The sequence below is a fragment of the Pelodiscus sinensis genome, chromosome 6 (assembly GCF_049634645.1).
Source record: "Pelodiscus sinensis isolate JC-2024 chromosome 6, ASM4963464v1, whole genome shotgun sequence".
In the NCBI taxonomy this organism is placed as follows: Eukaryota; Metazoa; Chordata; order Testudines; family Trionychidae; genus Pelodiscus; species Pelodiscus sinensis.
Window position 1 is genome coordinate 28,035,985 of NC_134716.1, and position 20,943 is coordinate 28,056,927.

The following is a 20,943-nucleotide window of genomic DNA, read 5'->3' on the forward strand; positions in this document are numbered from 1 at the left end:
TGCGTTGTTTCTATTTATCCTTTGTAATTTGACCTAGTTTCCACTTTTTATGTGACTCCTTTTTAGTTTTAGATCATGCAAGATCTCCTGGTTAAGCCAAGGCAGTCTCTTTCCATACTTTCTATCTTTCCTATGCAGTGTAATAGTTTACATTTGGGCCCTTAAGGCTCCTTTGAAAAACTGCCAACTCTCTTCAGTTGTTTTTCCTCTTTGTCTTGCTTCCCATGGGACCTTAACCTACCAGCTCTCTGTGTTGACTAAAATCTGCCTTCCTGAAATCCATTTTCTTTATTTAGCTGTTCTCCCTTCTACCATTCCTTAGAATCCTGAACTCTATGATTTCATGATCACTTCACCCAAGCTGCCTTCCACTTAGAAATTTTCCACCAGTTCCTCCCTATTTGTTAAAATCAAATCTAGAGCAGCTTCCCTCCCCCCCCCCAATAGCTCTCTCAACCTTCTGAAATAATGCACTTCACAAACTTATTGGATAATCTATGCCCTGCTGTGTTAGTTTCCCAACATATGTCTCGATAGTTGAAGTCTCCCACCCACTCACCATGAACCAAAGAGATAAGATTATCCTAGACTCAAGATCTGTGGTGATTTTAAAAGTTCAAGATTATCTGCTTGACAGTTTTATGAACACGAAAGCAATAAAAGATGAATAGGGTAAGATCTAAAATGTATCCTTTACGAAGCCCACTGTCACAGCCTCATCAGATTTCACGTATTGATAATAAATTCAGACTATATAAAAATATCAGCTTTAGTGAGTAAACTCAAAATCAACTATAATTAAAGTATTTTACATGAGCACAAAGTTGCCCTCTGTCATTGATGATAAGATATTCTTAAACATTTGTTTTTGTTTAAATTAAAACAAGTTAAAATAATTATATTCATTACTCTATGAGCTTATATCTTATTTATGAGAGCTAATTTTAGCAGCAGCAATACACTTAACTCTCTGCATTCATAAAACAAAAGTCTTTATGTTGATTTGTATTTTAAAAAACATACCACTTCATCTTCAAATCCTCCAGCCAGCACAAGTGAATAAGCTCCATCATTACTGCGTCCATGGATTCCACCAACATGGGGTCTGTGAACGCCTGCTTCACTCACCTTGGATTAAAAAAAAAGAGAAAATCTTTAAGCTAACCTCTTGAAACAACTGGCTAACAACACTAATTGTTAGTAATTCATTTTCTGTACCCTGAAGCATAATTCTGAAGAGACACTGTGCATAAAAGGTTAATATGAAACAAAGGTAGTTTAGGGCTCAATTTACTGTTATACTGTACCCTGAGCAGTGATCAGAGGTGGCTGAGTGAGGAAGGTTGTATGTGGGAACCAGTTTCAAAATGCATGCAGATTCCCAGGCCTGGTCCACATTAGGAGTTTGAATCAAATTTAGCTGCATATGGACAATTTTCTAAATGATGTGTCCACACTACTAAGCCTATTTCGTTGACCTTAGGGGCTGCTAAAGTCGATTTCAGTACTTCTGTTTTTCAAGAGGAGTGATGCAATTTTTTATCTTGACTGGGTCGAATTTATGGTAATATAGACCTGTAGCTAGAGAAAGAGAAGGTTACTCACCTTGTGCAATAACTGGAGTTCGAGATGGTTGCCCCCAGGGTGCTCCACCTTTAGGTGTGCCAGCATCGCTGCACTATTGGTTGGACACTTTTTATAGCAGTGCCTCCCCTTGGTCAGCTGTGCACATGGAATGCTGGTGCATGACACTTAAAATGACCATCCCGTGCGCACAGCCAAACACCTCCTCAGTTCCTTCTCTGACCAGGATCTAGTTGAGTCCAAAGGAGTGGGTGGTAGGGCACAGACAGGGACAACAATCTCGAAGAACTCCAGTTACTGCACAAGTGAGAGTTGTCTTCTTCTTGGAATGTCCCTGTGAGTGCTTCACCTTAAGGTGACTACAAAGCAGTATTCATGTTCGGTGGTGGGCGCTTCAGTAGTGTTGACTCAATAACTGCAAGTATGGTCCGGATGAAACACGTATCCATGTTTGCAAACGAGTGGATGGCATAGCGCTGCATGAATGTGTGGGCTGAGTTCTATTTGGCAGCTTTGCAAATGTCTTCTATTAGTACTCCCCTGAAGAAGACTGTTGTCGCTGTCATTGCTCTTGTGGAAAGAGCATGTATGGTTGCTGGGAGCTCCTTCTGGGATATGTTGTAGGCTAGCTGTATGCAACTTGAGATCCATTTAGATAGTCTTAGGATATGGTAACCCATTTGATCTCTCTGTAGATGATACAAAAGAGTTGTGAAGATTTTCGAAAGGGCTCTGTACATTGTAGGTAAAAGGCTATTGCCCTGTGGATGTCTAGGGTGTGTAGTGCCCTTTCTCTGTTGTCCTTATGCACTTTAGAAAAGATGGGTAACTATATGGGTTCATTACAGTGAAAAGAGGTAAGTACTTTAGGGAGGAATTTAGGGTGGGAACAGAAGACCACCTTGTCCTTATGAAATGTTGTGTATGGAGGGTCCGCCATTAATGCTCCTAGTTCCCCAACTCTTCTAGTAGAGGTAACTGTAACCAGAAAGGTGGCTCGAAAGGCTTGCCTGAGTGCCTGAGGACGTGGTTGAGATCTGTAGCCGGTCAGGCCTCCCAGAGGGTGGTCTCTACCTCCAGGTCAGTGGGTGGCCACTCCGCCCCACTATAGTGGGGACTAAACAAACCCCCAAGTCAGCAGCCCAAGCCTGGATCTCGGGCACGCAACAACGAAGAGAGGCCAGTGAGTAGTCCAGAACCCTGGCCTGGGCTCATGGTGGGGCAAGAGGCAAACAGTTCAGATCCTGGCCTTGCTTCAGGGCGAGTGACAGGCAAACAGTTCGGAGACAGGCCTTCTTCAGGGCAGGCAACAGGCAAACAACCACCATTAGTCTAGAATCCCCGGCCTTGGTTCAGGACGGACACTAAGCAACACAGTCATTTCCAAAAGCCCTAGCCCTTGTTCAGGATGGGCCATAAACAGAGTTAGTTCAGAGTTCAATAGGCCAAACCTTGCTTCAGACGGGCCAGCAAATACACACAGTTCAGGTGCCCTGGCCCTAGGTCAGGGCGGGGCAGTACACAAATATCGGTAACAGTTATAATCCCTGGCCCTGGTTCAGGGCGAGACAACAAACAGTACAATTAATTCAAAGATCCTTACTCTAGGTCAGGGAGGGGCAGCAAACAATACAGTTAGTTCAGGCTCCCGGCCCTGGTTCCATTTCGGCAGACATCAGCCAATTAGCATACACTTGTGAAGATGGCATGTGTGGACATCTAAGTGGTCTATCTGCCCATTTTGCTCTGTAAGCAAAGATTGGACTGGTAGGAGGCAGTACGGTGGATGTACACTCCGCTGTAACAGGTAAGGGATACCAGGTTTGCCTGGGCCAGCCCGGGGCTATGAGTATAACCTTGGCTCTGTCCGGCTTGATCATCATGATGGTATGTTGGATCAGTGGAATTGGTGGAAAAGCGTATAGGATGGGTGCTTCCCACTTCATGCAGAATGCATCCCCCAAAGATCGGGGCCCCAAGCCTGTGCTGGAGCAGTAATATAAATACCTCGTTTCTGTGGGTGGCAAAGAGGTCCACTATGGGAAAACCCCATTTCTGAAATAATGGTTCAGTATGGTGGAGCTGATCTGCCACTCATGTTTCTGTGCAAATTTTTTGGTGAGGCAGTCTACAAGGTCCTTGTCCTTGTCTGGGAGGTAGGTTGCAATCAGTATTACATTCCTCGGGGTGCACCATTCCCACAGTTTCACCACTTTAACAGTTTGCAAGATCCCGCTCCCTCTTGTCGGTTAATGTAGTACATTGTCTGACAATATCTGAATCATTTTATTCTGGATCTAAGTTAGAAAATGGATACATGTGGTTGTGTATTGCCCTGAGTTTGAGTACATTTATCTGTTTGCTGGCCTCCTCCATGTCCCACAGGGCCTGCATGACCTGCTTGCCCAAATGGACTCCCCAGCTCATTAGTGAAGCGTCTGTTGTGTTGTGGGTGGTCGTTGGAATGGGACCCCTTTGCACACATTTTGATGCAGTGTGCACTATATGAGCGTGGACTTTATTTTGCTTGGCATGGAAAAGTTTCTGTTTATCTGGTGCACGTGTGGCCTTAACCAGGCCTGTAGTGGTCTCATGCGCAGTCAGGCATGTGGTAAAACAAACATGGCTGCTGCAATGTGTCCCAGTAGTTGTAGGCACTGCTGTGCTGCCGTCGATGGACTGGTCTGTGCTAAGGATATCAGGCCCTTGATTTTTGCAAACCTGTGTGCTGGGAATGATGCTATTGCTTTTTTGCAATCTCCAAGTGTGTTCCTATGAATTCTATGTTCTAAGTGGGAGTATACACGCACTTTTCCAGATTTATCTGAAGGCCCAGAGTATCAAACAGTGTTCTGGTGGTTGCTACTGCCTGCTCTGTGTCATGCGCTGTGGGGTCTTTTTCCAAGCTATCGACTGGGTATGGGAATATGGTGATGCCACCTTTCCTTAGGTGAGCCGCCAGCACGGCCAGTACCTTTGAGAAGACCTTTGGGGCTTTGTACTAAAAATGTATGGTCCCCTATGAACCGGATGTATTGAGATATAAAAATATGCATCCAGAAGGAAGTGGGTGGACAGCCAAACTCCCTTTTCCAAGGCAGGAGTGATGATACATAAGATTGCCATCTTGAACCGTTGCTAGAGAACAAAACTGATTACTTTCTCACCACCAAGAAAACAGGGTTGGAGACAGATATTAGATCTCAAAAGATGAAGTGGGAATAGAACCCCTTCCCCTTGTGTTCCCCTCTTCTATGGCCCCTCCAATTGTAAGATGTATTGTATCTCTTGCATGAGCACTCGTGGAGATCGGGAGAGATCCTGGATAATTGGAAAAAGGCAAACGTAGTGCCCATCTTTAAAAAAGGGGAGAAGAACAATCCAAGGAACTATAGACCAGTCAGCCTTACCTCAGTTCCTGGAAAAATCATGGAAGGGATCCTCAAAGAATCCATGTTGAAACACTTGGAAGAGGGGAAAGTGATCAGGAATAGTCAACATGGATTCATAAAGGGCAAGTCATGCCTGATCAATCTGATTAGCTTCTATGATGAGGTAACTGGCTCTGTGGATATAGGAAAAATCGGTGGATGTGATATACCTTGACTTTAGCAAAGCTTTTGATACGGTCTCCAACAATATTCTTGCCAGCAGGTTAAGGGAGCATGGACTGGATAAATTGACTGTAAGATGGATAGAAAGCTGGCTAGACTGTCGGGCCCAATGGGTAGCGATCAATGGCTCGATGTAAGGTTGGCGGTCAGTTTCTAGCGGAGTGCCCCAAGGATCAATTCTTGGACAAGTTTTGTTCAACATCTTTATTAATGACCTGAATGAGGGGATGGATTGCACCCTCAGCAAGTTCGCAGATGACACTAAGCTAGGGGGAGAGGTAGATATAGGGATAGGGTCCAGAGTGACCTGGACAGATTAGAGGATTGGGCCAAAAGAAATCTGATGAGGTTCAACAAGGACAAGTGCAGAGTCCTGCACTTGGGACGGAAGAATCCAAAGCATTGTTACAGGCTGGGGACTGAATGACTAAGTAGCAGTTTTGCAGAAAAGGACCTGGGGATCACAGTGGATGAGAAGCTGGATATGAGTCAACAGTGTGCCCTTGTAGCCAAGAGGGCTATGGCATATTAGGGTGCATTAGGAGGAGCACTGCCAGCAGATCCAGAGAAATGATTATTCCCCTTTATTCGGCTCTGGTGAGGCTACATGTGGAGTATTGTGTCCAGTTCTGGGCCCCCCACTACAGAAAGGATGTGGACGCACTGGAGAGGGTCCAGCAGAGGGTGACCAAAATGATTAGGGGGCTGGAGCGCATGACCTATGAAGAGAGACTGAGGGATTTGGGTTTGTTTAGTTTACAGAAGAGAAGAGTGAGGAGGGATTTGATAGCAGTCTTCAACTTCCTGAAGGAAAGTTCCAAAGAGGATGGAGAAAGGCTGTGCACAGTCATGACAGATGGCAGAACAAGGAGCAATGGTTTCAAGTTACAAAAGGGGAGGTCTAGGTTGGATATTAGGAAAAACTATTTCACTAGAAGGGTGGTGAAGCACTGGAATTGGTCACCTAGGGAGGTGGTGGAATCTCCATCCTTAGAAGTCTTTAAGTCTCGGCTTGACAAAACCCTGGCTGGGTTGATTTAGTTGGGATTGCTCCTGCCTTGGGTAGGGGGCTGGACTTGATGACCTTCTAAGGTTTCTTCCAACTCTATGATTCTACAAGTTCGTGAGAGGGGTCCCTGAAGAGGGACGGGGTGGAGGGGTTGGTAGGGGATGGTAATGAATGGTACAGAGTAACTTATTTTGATGATCTCCAGCACCAACTTGTCCATGGTGATGGTTCGCCATGCTTGATAAAATGCAGCTAGTCTTCTGCCAAATATTGTACAGGGTTCATATTGCTGCCTTGGAAATGTTGGTGCTATCTGACCCTCCACCGGACCTATAAAACGCCTGATGGGGTGCTGTGGATTCTTGAGCGGCTTCTTGGTCAGAGGCTTGTCTGCCCCTGTTCTGTCTTGCTCGGCGTCTGTTGTCATAATATCTTGGCTGTAGGTTAAATGGGGTTGATTTATATCTGTGTAAAAGATCCTCCCTGATTTCTTTTATTCACAGATACATGGATGCATAGTCTGTAGTGTGGCTCGTGAGATTTTCTCCATACGTAGCAAGGCATAGATTCAGAAAACAGCTTTGTGCCTTTAAATGCTATATCTTCAACCATGAACTGGACCTCCCTTGGGAAGCCAGAGAGTTGGAGCCACAAAGCACACCTCGTGATGACTGCTGACTCCAGGGATCTTGAAGCTGTGTCTGCTGAGAGAGTGGCCTGTAGGGCAGTTCGGGAGATTAATATTCCTTCATTGATGTTTGCTTTGAATTGCTCTCTTTTATTGTCTGGAAGACGTGCTGTTTGCCTCTCTGATTAACTGCTTCTACCACTAAGGAGTTTGGTGTGGGATGTGTGAATAGAAAGTCTATGTGGTTGGGGGCCACGTAATACTTGCGATCAGATCTTTTACAAGTTGCTGGGATTGTGGCTGGCGTCTGCCATATAGTTTGTGCAGGGTCCATGAGCACTTCATTCACGGGAATCACGAATTTGGCCTGCTGCGAAGCATGAAGAATACTCGTCAGCCTATGCTGGATCTCGGGCATAGCTGTCAGAGATACTTCCCATGTGTCTGTAACATTTAAAAAGTTCCTGAAATGATTTGAAATCATCCCCTGCATTTAGTGGTGGGGGCATTATTCTGTTGTCGGGCAATGAGGAAGACAGGTGTGTAGGTGGGGGGTGAATCTGATATTCGCTCTGTCCCTGTGATGTCGACTCCCTCTTCATCCTCTGAAAAACAGGTTTGTTTGGGAAACCGAGTACTGGGGACCCAATGCTTGGGTGCCAGTGGCAGCTGTGGCTGCTGGGGTTGCTGTCTTCTATATGCCGTCCACAGGTCCCAATATGGCCAGTTGGCTGGCATGGATGGCTGGAACCATTATGGTTGTTGCCACTGATGCACTTGCTGCATTGGTTTAGGCAACGGAGTTCTCGGAGTAAGTATCTGCATAGGTTCGTTGCTGTCATCATCACTCCTTATGGACGGTACCATGGTAGGTGTTAAGGAGAAACTGTGTCCTGTATTTAGGGGTGCCATCAGTCCCAAAGAATGGTGTCCCTGGCACTGACACCACTGTTAGTTCTGCTGCAGTGGTATACTGAGGCAGCATAGGTGGGGGAATGGGCACCGGTGGGATCTGGATCATCGGTACCAGCATTGTAGGTTGAGCCAGTGCCAGCTGCTTGTTAAACACCTTTGTGCACTTCCCAAGTGCTTGCACCGCATAAGCCTGCTCAGCAGAGCTCGGTGCTGGAACTGATTGTGGTCTTGCTGCTTTATGTGCCAAAAGTGCTTTCACCAGTGCTGTTATGGAGTTTGTCAGTTTCGGCTCCAAGCTCGGCAGGCATGAAAAAGGTCGGACCTTCTCTTTGGGGTCTCAGCTTTTGTGGGTGCCAGCCTCATTCCCTGTATGCTTCTCCCGCGCTTTAGCAGCAGTGGGGCCGAGGCGAGTTTTCCATTTGCCCAGTGCTTCCTGGGTGGAGAGTCAGAGCCCAGCGAACATTGGGACCTCTTTTGGGACATTTTAGCTCTGTCCTGGTTCCTAGGGCTTAGGCAAGCGGGAGCCCCCTTATCAAAAGTCAACCCATGGAACATAAGTCTTGAGGCCGAGGGTCCAAGGACTGTAGCCAGACAGGCCCTCCCTGTCACATCAATCTTGCTTGCCCCTCTGAGGTGCCTGTATACAGGGCAGAGAAGGAGCAATAAAAATCAGCATAGCCATTAAGCTTCGATGCGAGATCAGGATATGCGGGCTCCTCTGACCCTTAGTAAGCTGAAAACAGATATGAGAAGAGAACAATTAAGGCAATAAGCTGACCTCGAGGCTGCGAGAACTGCCCTGGCTAGCACCTATGTTGATACGATCACACACAGTCGTCCCTGGGAGAAGAATCTCCCACTGAGAAAAGAATGCCCAATACTTCCAATTTAGTTATCTCTTACAAGTGTAAATTAAGTTCACAACTCCCTTGTAAGAACTAGTGTCACAAAAGACAGACCAGCACCATTTGGCATCACAGATAAGAAAGAGAAATACATGACCCCATGGGTATAAAGATGGGTCCAGCAGCACACTCACTTTGAGTGTCAATCTACCATCTATCTGCTGATCGGGTTAGGTGATTGACCTCCCAAGGTCCACGGGGACACCCACCTCGTATTTTCATCTTTCCGAGGAATTGAGGGACCGATCCTGGCCTGACACGCTAGGACCGAGCAACGAAGGGGGTAAAAATTGTACCCATATGTGTCCTTTTGTTTTAGTGCATGCATAGAATAGAGCTCTTTAAAGATTAAGCTGTCACTTGGTACCATTACTTCCTATCTTCCTTTTTTCCTATGTAACCATAAGATCTGTATTTGCTAGCAGTTAGAAATAGAGCAATAGCCATTGTAACCATATGATTTATAAGCTTCTTTAATAAACCTGTAACTGTTTAAGTTTTAACCTGACTCCTTCAGTTGCTGTAACAGAACCAAGCACAATTTAAAAACTTCAGCCAGTCATAAGGGACAGGTACAGGAAGAGCTTGGGCATTTTGGATTGTGTGACTCCCAGGTGACAGATCCGTTGGGGCATCTCTCAGTCTTCCCTAGACTGCCCGCTGCAAAGGGATCCTGTATCCTAGCAGCTGAAATCTGAGATGTAATAAGCTCTTCCTATAAATTCTGGGGCGTCTGTCAGCCTGTTGGCTGCCCTCCGCAACGGGACCCCGGTCCTAGCGGTAAAGGCACAGGCGTTAAGCCTTTTTTCGGGGTGCCCTTCAGCCTCCTAGGCTGCCAGCTGCAACGGGACCTTGCGTCTCAGCAGTTGAAGATTTGGGTGTAACACACACACACACACACACACACACACACACACACACACACAGCCCTGACCATCGGCTGACAAGGTCGTACTTGGTGTGTTTTAAGATGGAGCTCTTTAGCTTTCCTGGAGTGGCTGGTCAATTTCAGGCAATGTGGGCACTGTTCTGTGTTGTGGTCCTGACCTAAGTAATGGACACACACTACTTGAAGTATCCAAGATTCCCAGAGTCACTACCCTCCACAGAACAGGGGCATTGATTGCCTTGGCTACTTGTATAACAGACTCCACTGGAGATTTCCCCACTCTGAATTGACTCCCAGCTGACTGGTATCTGGTGTGTTGTAAGTTTCCAGATGGCAATTGCAATGCACTGCTCCGCTGTCAGAGCAGGTCTCATTTGGGTGTCCTTGTGCTTCAGGGCAGGGGAAAGTCATTTGCAAAGTTCCAAGAAAGTGGTCTTGCATATTTGGAAGTTTTGCAGCCATGGCTGATCATCCCATACCTGTAGCGCTATGCAGTCCCATCAATTTGTACTTGTTTCATGGAACCAGAACCAGCATTCCACAGTGTCCTGAGGATTGATTGGTGGCTGTATTTCCATCAATGCAAGGGCTTGCCTGTACAGAGTCTCCATGGGATCCTGAGATTTGTCTTCACACTCTTCCTGGTGGAGTGACGTGCATACGCTCTCAACACAATAAACCATTAGTTGCATCAAGGCAGACATCACCATCTTAATGATTTGATGCAAAACGGGATCCGTGCTCATGCTGCTATGGTGTCTATGTGGGTAACCAGGGCCAAAAAAGGTGCAAAAAGACTGTTGCCCGTCGATCTCAAGCAAGGGAGGAAGGAGTAGACAAGTGTATTATGGGATGCTGATAACATGAACCCATAACCACCTGCTGTACAATTTTGGTCCCAGTGTGCACTAAGAGCATTGCCCAGAATACAAAGTGGTGCAGGCCCTGTGGGACAGCAATCGACAGTGCATCGCTCTCAGAGTTGTCAGCCATAGCCTTAATGGGGACATGCTACTTCAAACTACGTTGAGTTCCTCCCCACAGCGGGGACACAGGCCTTTGACTTTGCAAAATCTAGTGACCAAAAATTGACCTTCACAGATTCACCCTTATCTCATAGTGTAGACCTAGCAATCAGTGACTGGTAAGATTGGTGAGGCTAAGGAAACTAGCTAATTAAGTAGGGAGACTAGGAAAGGAAAACCATAGACCCCTAACTTTTAACTAGTTTACAAGGAAGAGCTCACAATGGGAGATAAATGGTGTGTCACTAGAATCGCAGTATACTAGAACTAGAAGAGTCGTTGAGAGGTCATCAAGTCCCCTGTGCTCACTGCAAGACCAAGCACCATCTCTACATCATCCCTGATAGATGTCTGTCTAACCTGCTCTTCGGTACCTCCAATTATGGAAATTCAACAACCTCCATAGGTAATTTATTCCAGAATTTTACCACCCTGACAGGAAGTTTTTCCTAACATTCAAACTAAATCTCCCCTGCTGCAATTAAAGCCCATTGCTTCTTGTCCTAGTATCAGGAGTCAAGGAGAACAATTTTTCTCCCTCCTCCTTGTATCCTTTTAGGTACTTGACCATTTGAGGCACTTCCTGTCTCTCTGACTGCACCTACTGGGGCCTCCGCTGGGCAGTCTGCCTCGGGAGAATTCCACCCTGGAGCTGTCTGGACTTGCTCAGACCACAGTCTGGCAGGAGAACCCTCTGATGTGTAAGATTTCTGTTGCCGGAGTCCCTCAGAAAACAGGCTGGTGAGCAGAAGGAGGGTGACACTCATTCAGGTAACATCTAGGAGCATGAGGACTTCATTGACAAAGCACACATGGAAATACCTGGGATAGAGAATACTAACCAGTTTCAGATGACTACAGCTGTACTAAAGGAGGAAGGAGAATCAGCAGCTCTATAATGAGGAGACTGGTTGCTGGTCACCTTGGGCAACAAAAAGTGATTCACCACCTATGCATATCGTTCATCCATCGCGATCAAGAACCAGTATGCAGTACTGGTAACAGGAGGTAATAAGCAGTATTCAATAACTAGGAGGAGGAACCATCCATCATCTTCTAGGGCTGGGAGGCTCATATTCATCACACACCACAGAAGAAAGCACTGTCTCGTTGGGGTCATAAATTCCCTTCTGAGGGAGACAGGTCATCTGGAGCTGGTATCAGACACATCACAGAAAGGTTGCCAAGACTAATCCATCCCTTTGACCATTTTCCCATGCTCTTCATCCACATGGGCACTAATAATACTGCCAGATATGACTCTGACCAGGTCAGCAATAACTAAAGGACTTTGGGATTGAGAATGAAGGAGTCTGGGACATCACATGTGTTCTCATCCACCCACCCATTTGTAGGTAAATTTGTAATTAGAAAGATACATAGCCTGGAGATGAATGCCTGAGTGCACAAATGGTGTCAATGAGAAATGGAAGTTACTCACCTGGTGCAGTAGCAACTGTTCTTCGAGGTCTGTATTCCTGTGGGTGCTCCACTGTAGGTGATGGGTCTTCCCCGGAGCAGCAGGATCGGACGCTTTTTCATAGCAGTTAGCAGGTGGGCTGTGCATGTGCAGCCAACATCTTGCGCTGCTGCCATTTACCGCAGAGCAACTGGACTCTGAGTAGAAGGGAGGGTTGTGGCACACCCAGGGGGGGAGAGGAGACACACCTCCAAGACCAGTCATTACTGCACAAGGTGAATAACTTCATTTTCTTCTTCAAGTGATGTCCCCGTGGGTGCTCCACTGTTGGTGACTATAAAGCAGTGTGTGCTATGCTGGTGGGACTCAGAGTTACTGCTTCGTAGCGGCAGATAGAACCGCGTTAGCCATTGATGTGTCAGCAGTCAGTTGGGGCACGAGGGCATAATGTTTTGAGAACATATGGTTCGATGACCAGGTGGCTGCCCAATAAATGTGTTTGAGAGGCACGCTGTTAAGGAATGCTGTGGATGTTGCTATAGCACAGGAATGGGTAGAGTGTGCTCTTGGTGCTGTCTTTTGAGGTTTGTTACCAAAGGAATGGCACTAGAGAATGCAACCCGCTATCAGCTTAGAAATGTGTTTTGTGGAAATTGGGTTGCCCCTGGAATAGTTCACAATAGAGACAAACAGATGTGGGGACTTGCAAAATGTCTGAGTTCTGTCTATGTAAAATTCCAAAGCCCTTCTGACATCAAGGGTGTGAAGCATGGCGTGTGCAGGCGATGTACGTGGTTTTGGAAATAAACGCAGGTAAGACTATGGGTTCATTACTGTGAAAACGGATGTTGACTTTAGGTATTAAGGCTGGGTGTGGTCTCAAAGTCACTTTATCTTTAGCAAAGACCGTGTATGTTGGGCCCACCATTAGGGCTCCTAACTCCATGACTCTCCTTGCAGACGTGATCACCACCAGAAAAAGCACCTTCATTGTGAGGACTAATAGGCATGTGGCCAGACGTTCAAGGGGGCAGAGTCTCATAAGGGTCTCCAAATAAAGGTCCCATGAGGGCGTTGGTGTTCTATGAGGTGGGCAGAGGTTCTGGAGGCCTTTAAGGAATCTTTTCGTCATGGGATATACGAACACTGATGACCCTTCAATGTGGTTGTGAAAGGCAGTAATAGTGTATTTTTATGGAAGACACTGATAGGCCTTCACTCTAAGCCGTGTAAGTAGTCGAAGATCATATGCATCAGAGCCAGAATTGTTACATGTGTCCACTGTACTTCACATGTCAGCAATCAATAACAAAACCATTCTTGTACCCAAAGTGCCCCCACTTAGAAATAATTCTAAAGTAACATACCTGGACTCTGAATTTCCAGGTGGTTCCAACAGGAACGCCAGGTATAGGTCCATAGTGGTTAGAAGGAACAATAGTGCATTCCTTAGTGCGACCAACACAGGCCATACCCTAACAACATATCAGAGAGAATAAATTAATTTTACTATATGTAAGTTTCTTTTCAAAGTCTGATGCAGATATAAAGGATTTCTGACATTAATAAAATATTTTAAAAACATTTTCAATCAATTTTATACAATTTTTAATTTGAATTGATGATTTTATTTATGATCCTCATTTCTGGTCACCTTTAAAAAAGGATTTCTATTGTTCTAACTTTTAGAGACAATGAGCAAAATTCAACACTAGTTTACACACTGTGCAATTTCACTGAAAACTGCATGATGTATACTTTAGTATCAAACTGTCCAAGCTCAATGTATATATATAGTTACAGATATAATTAATACACATACACACACTCAAACACAAGTTATATTTATTCTTTCCATACACCTTACCTTGCCCCAGTCACGCTGACTCTCAGTACTGGCAGATGGCATCTTTGCTTTCTTTTTACTCTGCTTAAGCTTTTCCCCAGCCTTTACAACTTCATTAGAATCATTTTTGCAGGAAGGACAGTACCTTAAAAAAAATTGACAGGTTTTTAAATTATTGACCTAATGACAACATATTTACTGTAACCAGAACAGTGTTGATTAATCTAGCTTTTTAAAGTTTTGCCAACTTCAAACAATCCCCGGGTAATATAACTGCTATTACTGCTTTGCACTTGTACATTTCACCCTAACTTCTCGAATGTTCTCTTAACGCAGAGGTGGGCAGTAATATTCACAAGTGGACCACCTCCCGAATTTCTGTCTCTACCCCCCCCCCCCCCTCAGAACAGGAGGGGACTTGGATAGAAGGGATGGGGATGGAACACTACACTAAGTAAATAAAGGTACTTCACTAGGACAGTGAAAATAGTGTAAGTAAGGAATGAAAAAAAAAAGTTAAATAATGAAAAAAGTTTTCCATCCATATGTAAGGCTATCAAAAACTGTAGGAAGTTATACTCTGTAAGTTGAAAAGTATATGCAATAATGCATATTTACAGTAAGGCAAATTTCAAAGTGTACATGCAGCTTTTACTATGGACTTTCTTGCTTAGCCAAGCAGTTTTAATGTTTTCTTAACTGAGTTTTGTATTGAATGTTAAATACTGTTTAGCATATAAATAGACTGGTTCTGATCTGTATGAGAATACCTTATCAGTATTTCCCAAACTGTGGGGTGAAACTGGGGGCTGCCACATTTAAATTATTAAAATTTAAAACGGACAATTTTCCACTTTTAAAATTAATGTATTCAACTAAGGGTCAAACTGTGCCATGAACCTAAATCAGTATGCAAGGCAGGAAGAAAATAAGGTTACACTTCTTTTGGGGGGGGGGGCTCTCTCTGCAGCAGAATTGCATTGAGGAATTGTAGTACTTTATACAAAAATGAGTGCAAGGACTGCATAGGATTAGCACTGGTACATAACTCAGGAGGAGTGGCCAATTAGAAAGACCATAGCTCTGCCTCCACTGCACTGGCTTCCCTGGTCACAAAGTTTATTTACTTTCATGAATAAAACTCAAAATGCATAGTGGTAACAAAATAAAGTTAAATTTTAAAATAGAAGAAAAGTTTAATATATCTAATCAGTAAAATTTTTCTAGATGTTCTGGATGTGTAAGTTCCCAATCTTCTGACCACAACAGCGTGAGAAGCTGTAAATATGCCCTAGATACCCTATCTGATGGAATACATGGCTTTTTCAATTCTCCTGTAGAACAGCGTTCCTAAAGCTGGATGAGCAGAGTTCCTTTACTTTAACAGAATAAGATCTATCCTCCCTAGGGGATTTTAGGTTTGCTATCTGATATTCTGTACTATTATCCATTTACATAATCTGAGAAGAAGTGGCCTGCCCTCTAAGGGTGTGTCTACACAGCAAAGTTATTTGAAATAATTTCAAATTAATGGACGGTTTATTCCAACTTCTGTAAACCTCATTCTATGAAGAACGACCCCTATTCTGGAACAGTTATTTTGGAATAGGGGCTGTGTAGATGCTGCACTTCAGCTATTTTGAAATAGCCCCTCACCAGGCCCGTTCTAAATTATTCCTCCTGGAACTCTGAATTAAGATAGCACATCTAAATAAGGGAAGACTGCCTCAGATTAATTTTGAGGCTTCCCTGCAGTGTAGACGTGCTATTTTGAAGTAACTGTTCTGGAATAGCTTATTCCAAAATAACCGTACAGTGTAGACACAGCCTAACAGTGCCACCAAACCATTACCTTTATATTCTTTAAAAACATCCTCTGTGGCTCTCCGGTGTAGTATGGAGGTCACTTCCTCTCAAGGGTCTCTCATGACAAAAGTCCATGAAGAAGGACCAGAAAGGTGAGTGGGGTACAGGAAAGATTTGAACTGAATTACATATCCTTTGGAAATTACTTGACTAAAAGTATGAGCTAATACCAGGTTCAAGACTGAGAGAATAGGAATAGATGGTTGCCAAACTGAAGAAACACTGACTGGGATTGTTAACTGTTATGTTGGAGCTCTTAAGACACCCATCAAGCCTGCTGCATCTTCAAAGACCCAACTGACCTAACACAGGGGGAAAGAGATCTCTTTTTCTGGCGGTGGCGGAGAAAGAGAACAAATGGAATATTGATATGTCTTTGTTTCAATCTATATTGAGAGAGCTTTTAGAATCCAAATGAATCCACATGACTACACTTCTTTTTGTTCTTCCGCAAAGTCTTAGAAGAGGAAGAATGGTACTGGATATCCATTTTAGAGCAATACTCCTGTCTGCCTCTCAATACTGAGGCACCTTTAGGAGGGAAAACAGGCTTATGCTGAGCTTCTGTACTTGCACTCCAAGAAATGCCCCAACGACTGAGGACCCTGAACTAATACCAAATGGTAGGGACTGAGGTGTTGCATCATGACCCGCCAACTAACTGTGGGACTTTACTGCTGCATAAGCCTATTGGATATGCCTGGTGAGCTCTGAATACTCCAAGTCCAAAAGGCAACCTTATGGAATGTTTCAAGAGTGAGAACTTGAAGTGACTGTCTTTGTCATCAAGTTCCATAAAAGAAATTCTGACAATACACATGCCTCTCTAAAGCTGAAGAAGCTGAGTTAGTCTGTACAGGTAAACCAAAAAAACAACGAATAGTCTGGTAGCACTTTATAGACTAACAAAACACGTAGATGGTATCATGAGCTTTTTGGGGCACAGCCCACTTCTTCAGATGACCAGAGTGTTGGATGTCTCCTAGACATCCAGTCATCTGGAAAAGTGGGCCGTGCCCATGGAAGCTCATACCATCTACATGTTTTGTTAGTCTATAAAGTGCCACCAGACTACTTGTTGTTTTTTCAGTAAAGCCGAAGAGACACTGAATATGCTCATTAGAGATAGATGTCATGCACAGACATCAGGCCATTACACAACAGGAAAGCTGATATACTTAAATTCTGCCAGGAGATGGGAATGGTGTCTTCACAGCAGTTGAGAAAGGTAAAGTCAACTGCAAAAAACACTTCTAATTTTGAATCCTACATCTATTCTAACTAATGGTAGGATGTAAACTACATGATATTGACTGACTCTAAAGATTCTGGCTAAATCTTAACAGCTCTGAAAACACGAAGAAGATATCACTATACTCCAAACTTCACTTTCACAAGTGTTAAGAAGAAACTAAGTGGAAGGACTTGAGAGGGGACAGGATAGCGGTTTTAAGTATCTGAAAGAGTGTTACGAGGAGGGAGAAAAATTGTTCTTCTTGGCTTCTGAGGATAAGACAGGAAGCAATGGGCTTAAACAGCAGCAAGGGAGGTTTAGGTTGGACATTAGGAAAAACTTCCTAGCTGTCAGGGTGGTTAAACACTCAAATTAATTGCCTAGGGAGGTTGTAGAATCTCCATCACTGGAGATATTTAAGAGCAGGTTAGACAGACGTATATCAGGGATGATCTAGATGGTGCTTAATCCTGCTGTGAGGGCTGGGGCTGAATTCGATTACTTCTTGAGATCCCTTCCAGTTCCAGTATTCTATGACTTATATAAATATGAGTGGGAAACCCAAGGACATCTAGGGCACATGCACTCCAAGAGATACGACTGGTTTAAGACTGCAAACTTGCATATCCCTGGTGTGAACATACCAACTGGATCCACATGGACAATACTCAAAGAACTACATTTACCTCTCTCTCTTCACACCTCCATACTTTTAAATAAATGTTAAACAGCCACTATCATGAAGTAATTTGAATCATCCATCTCCACAGGGAATTAAGACATTAACAGGCATTTTTTAATAAAATATGAATGTACTTATTACTTATGGAACTAACTGATCTGAAGTAAGGGTCTGCACCAATAGGTTATTAAAATTATATTGGTGTATACATAATGGATCATACGTTATATTATGTTCTATTTAATAATGGATCGATAAATGATTAATAGATATCATAAGCATGTTACAAATATGAATAGTTTAGGTTTTAAAACTAAGCACTTAAGCTGAAGGAATAATAGATGGTTATAAGCATCTTAATGATCTGTGGGACTAATAACAATTAATAATTTATTAAAGACATCTAATAACCAGTTACAAACTATTTATAAATGGAACCTTCATCCAAAGCATGACCATGACTTTTTATATTGATTCTATTCATGAAAAATACACACCAGCACTACAAGACTTCTTCCTCAATGTTCTGTATCTGTATATCCATGATATTTAGCACTTCTCTGTAGTTTCAAACAGTAAAGGCACCTTTTATAGAACAGAATTTTGCATAAAGTATCTTTTTATATTTACCAGTCCTCATCTTCTGGTATCTTGCTTAAAGGTGGATTCAAGCAGTATATATGGTAGGCCATATTACATTCATCACACAGAAGTTGCATGTGAGCATCCTGTTTTCCACCACACAAATAGCAGGAGCAAAAGCGGCATTCCGCATCGGGGTCTGCTCTACAATGCTTGCACTCAGGGCCACTCTTTCCTGTGAAGAAAAATTAGAAAAAGTGAAGCCTCATAACTTATTTCAGATTCATAATATGACATTATGGGGAGGGAAAAGGTGAGAGGGAAAATATACTTCCTGCCCTCATGGCATTGCACTTCTCTCTGTTTTTTAAAAAGTGGTCAGGCATAATGATACCTCTTCAGAATTATTTACTCACAAAACTACATATAAAACAATGCTACATCTAAAACACTAATGGCATATCAATTCATAGTCTTGTATGAAAGACTTGCAAAACAGTCAATACCGATGAGCTGAGGCACAAAATCTCCTTAAACCCCTTGCCATTATGCTGGTGATGAAAAAGCAAAATGATACTTTACTTTTACTCCATCAAAAAGGATGAAATTCCTATGCCTATGATGCATCCCACTGATTTCGAGGAGAAAGTGCTTTTTACAGCAGAACAGATTAATTCCCCAATTGCATGGAGACTTTGTGACTGACTACTGCTGTGTATAACTATGTGTATTTTATCTGATGGAACTGCTCACATGAGAACAGATATTCATATACAGGCAGTCCCCGACTTACGCGGATCCGACTTATGTCGGATCCGCACTTACGAACAGAGCTTTTCTCGCCCCGGAGCTCACGGGCAGTGGGTCGCCACCCGTGTCCTCCGGAGCGAGAAAAGCTTCTCCCGGTCTCCCTGGTCTGCTGGGGGGGGGGGGTCCAGCAAAGCCGCTGGATCCCCCCAGCAGACCAGGGACACCCGAGCAAAGCCGCCGCCTGGGCGGCTTTGCTCGTTTGCCCGGGAGCAAAGCCGCCCAGGCGGCAGCTTTGCTCGGGTGTCCCTGGTCTGCTGGGGGGGTCCAGCGGCTTTACTGGCGCCCCCCCCCCCCCCGCAGACCAGGGGGACAGGAGCAAAGCTGCAGAGCACGCCCACAGCGGGACAGCCCGGGCGCGCCTGGGCTGTCCCACTGCGGGCGTGCTCCAAGGCTTTGCTCCCCGTCTCCCTGCAGACCAGCAGCTTTGCTCCCCGTCTCCCTGGTCTGACCTTGGACATCAATATGTAGCATCCTCTTCATCGGAGTCGATAGACCCTGGGTTGTAACGTCATCCATGGTGATGACCACTGTTGGTTCTGGAGTTTGAAATGTTATGCCCCTGCATAAATTGTATGGCTTTGTCCACCACCGTATTGATCTTTTTACTGTGTTGGGGACTGACAGTATTTTGGTCAGGGCTTGTAATTCAGTCTGAGCCATCACTGGAGGCACCTCATGAATAGTCGGGCATTGGGGATCACGGGGTTGCAAGATGCCACGTGTCCCAGGTGTTGTAAACAGTTGTGGACTGTGATGCATGGCATTATACGGAGTGATTGGACTAGCTCACAGATCCTCAAGAACCTGTCAAAAGGCAGGGAGGTGATGGCTAAGGAAGAGTTGAGGTGCGCCCTGATTAATTGTATCAACTGAGTCAGCATACGGACTGACTTGCTGTCGTTGATTAGAAGTCCCAACGATAGGAAGTACTGTTGTACCAGATGGATGCAGCAATAGTATTTGTCTCAAATTCTTGCCTTGATAAGTCAATTGTCGAGGTACAGATAAATGGTAACATCCCATTTTCTGAAGTGGGCTGTAACCACTGCTAACATCTTGGAGAAAACCCTTAGTGCTCTGCAAAGTCAGAAGGGTAGCACCATATTTTGGGAGTGTTGCGTACCTAGGGTGAAATGGAGAAACTGTCTGAGTAGGTTGAGAGATGAAAATCAGTCACCAAGCTTGAGAAAGGGGATAATGGTGGATAATATAACCATTTTGAACTCTTAACTCTACAAATTTGTTCAGGGCCCTCAAATCAAGAATTGGGCACCAGCCTCCATTTTTTTTCTGGGTAAGTAAGTAATGAGAATAAAATCAGGTCCTCTGAAACTGAGGGAACAAGTTCTATAGAACACAATTGTAGGAGATCATCTACTTCTTGTAATATAGAGGACTCCCTGAAGAGGGACAGGATGGGAGGGGGTGAGGGAGGTGGGAAAGATGGACAGGAATGAGATGGTGTATCCGAATGAAATTGTCTGTAGCACCCATTTGTCAGGTGTAATGTTGCGCCATGTGTCATAAAATGGAAGAGGACAGTAAGTGAAAGGTTTCCTAGTATTTGGGAGGTCTGGAAAATGTCAGATGGTTTTCAGTTTCTTGACAGACACCTCGGATTTGTTTATTGGGCTGAGGTGGATGGTTGGAAGCACTGGCCTGATTGCGTCTATGCTGCTGTCTACCACGGCCACGCTGTTAGTATGGCGGATGATCTTATATTTGGTTTTGTATGTGGACTATGGGTATCTTGGCCTCTGGTATCGTTGGTATCTGTATTGCCTTCTCCTTGTTACAGGTGTCTGAACACCAAGGGAGCGTAATGTGGCCTGAGAGTCTTTTCTGGAATGGAGGACATCATTGGTTTTCGAAGAAAAGAGCTTTTCACCCTCAAACAGTAGATCTTCCATGGATGACTGGATTTCATGAGGGAA

At 44.3% G+C, this 20,943-nt stretch overlaps 1 protein-coding gene across 1 annotated transcript in view; it reads right to left on the bottom strand.

The window, feature by feature from the left end:
• The window catches only part of UHRF2 (ubiquitin like with PHD and ring finger domains 2), a 145,609-nt gene that overhangs the window by 31,860 nt on the left and 92,806 nt on the right, over window positions 1–20,943 (bottom strand). The window contains exons 6-9 of the mRNA XM_075931614.1: window positions 18,248–18,434; window positions 13,857–13,980; window positions 13,357–13,464; window positions 1,024–1,128 (exon numbers count right to left, since the gene is read on the bottom strand). Coding sequence (XP_075787729.1) covers window positions 1,024–1,128; window positions 13,357–13,464; window positions 13,857–13,980; window positions 18,248–18,434 — 524 coding nt within the window. The remainder of the gene's footprint in view (window positions 1–1,023; window positions 1,129–13,356; window positions 13,465–13,856; window positions 13,981–18,247; window positions 18,435–20,943) is intronic.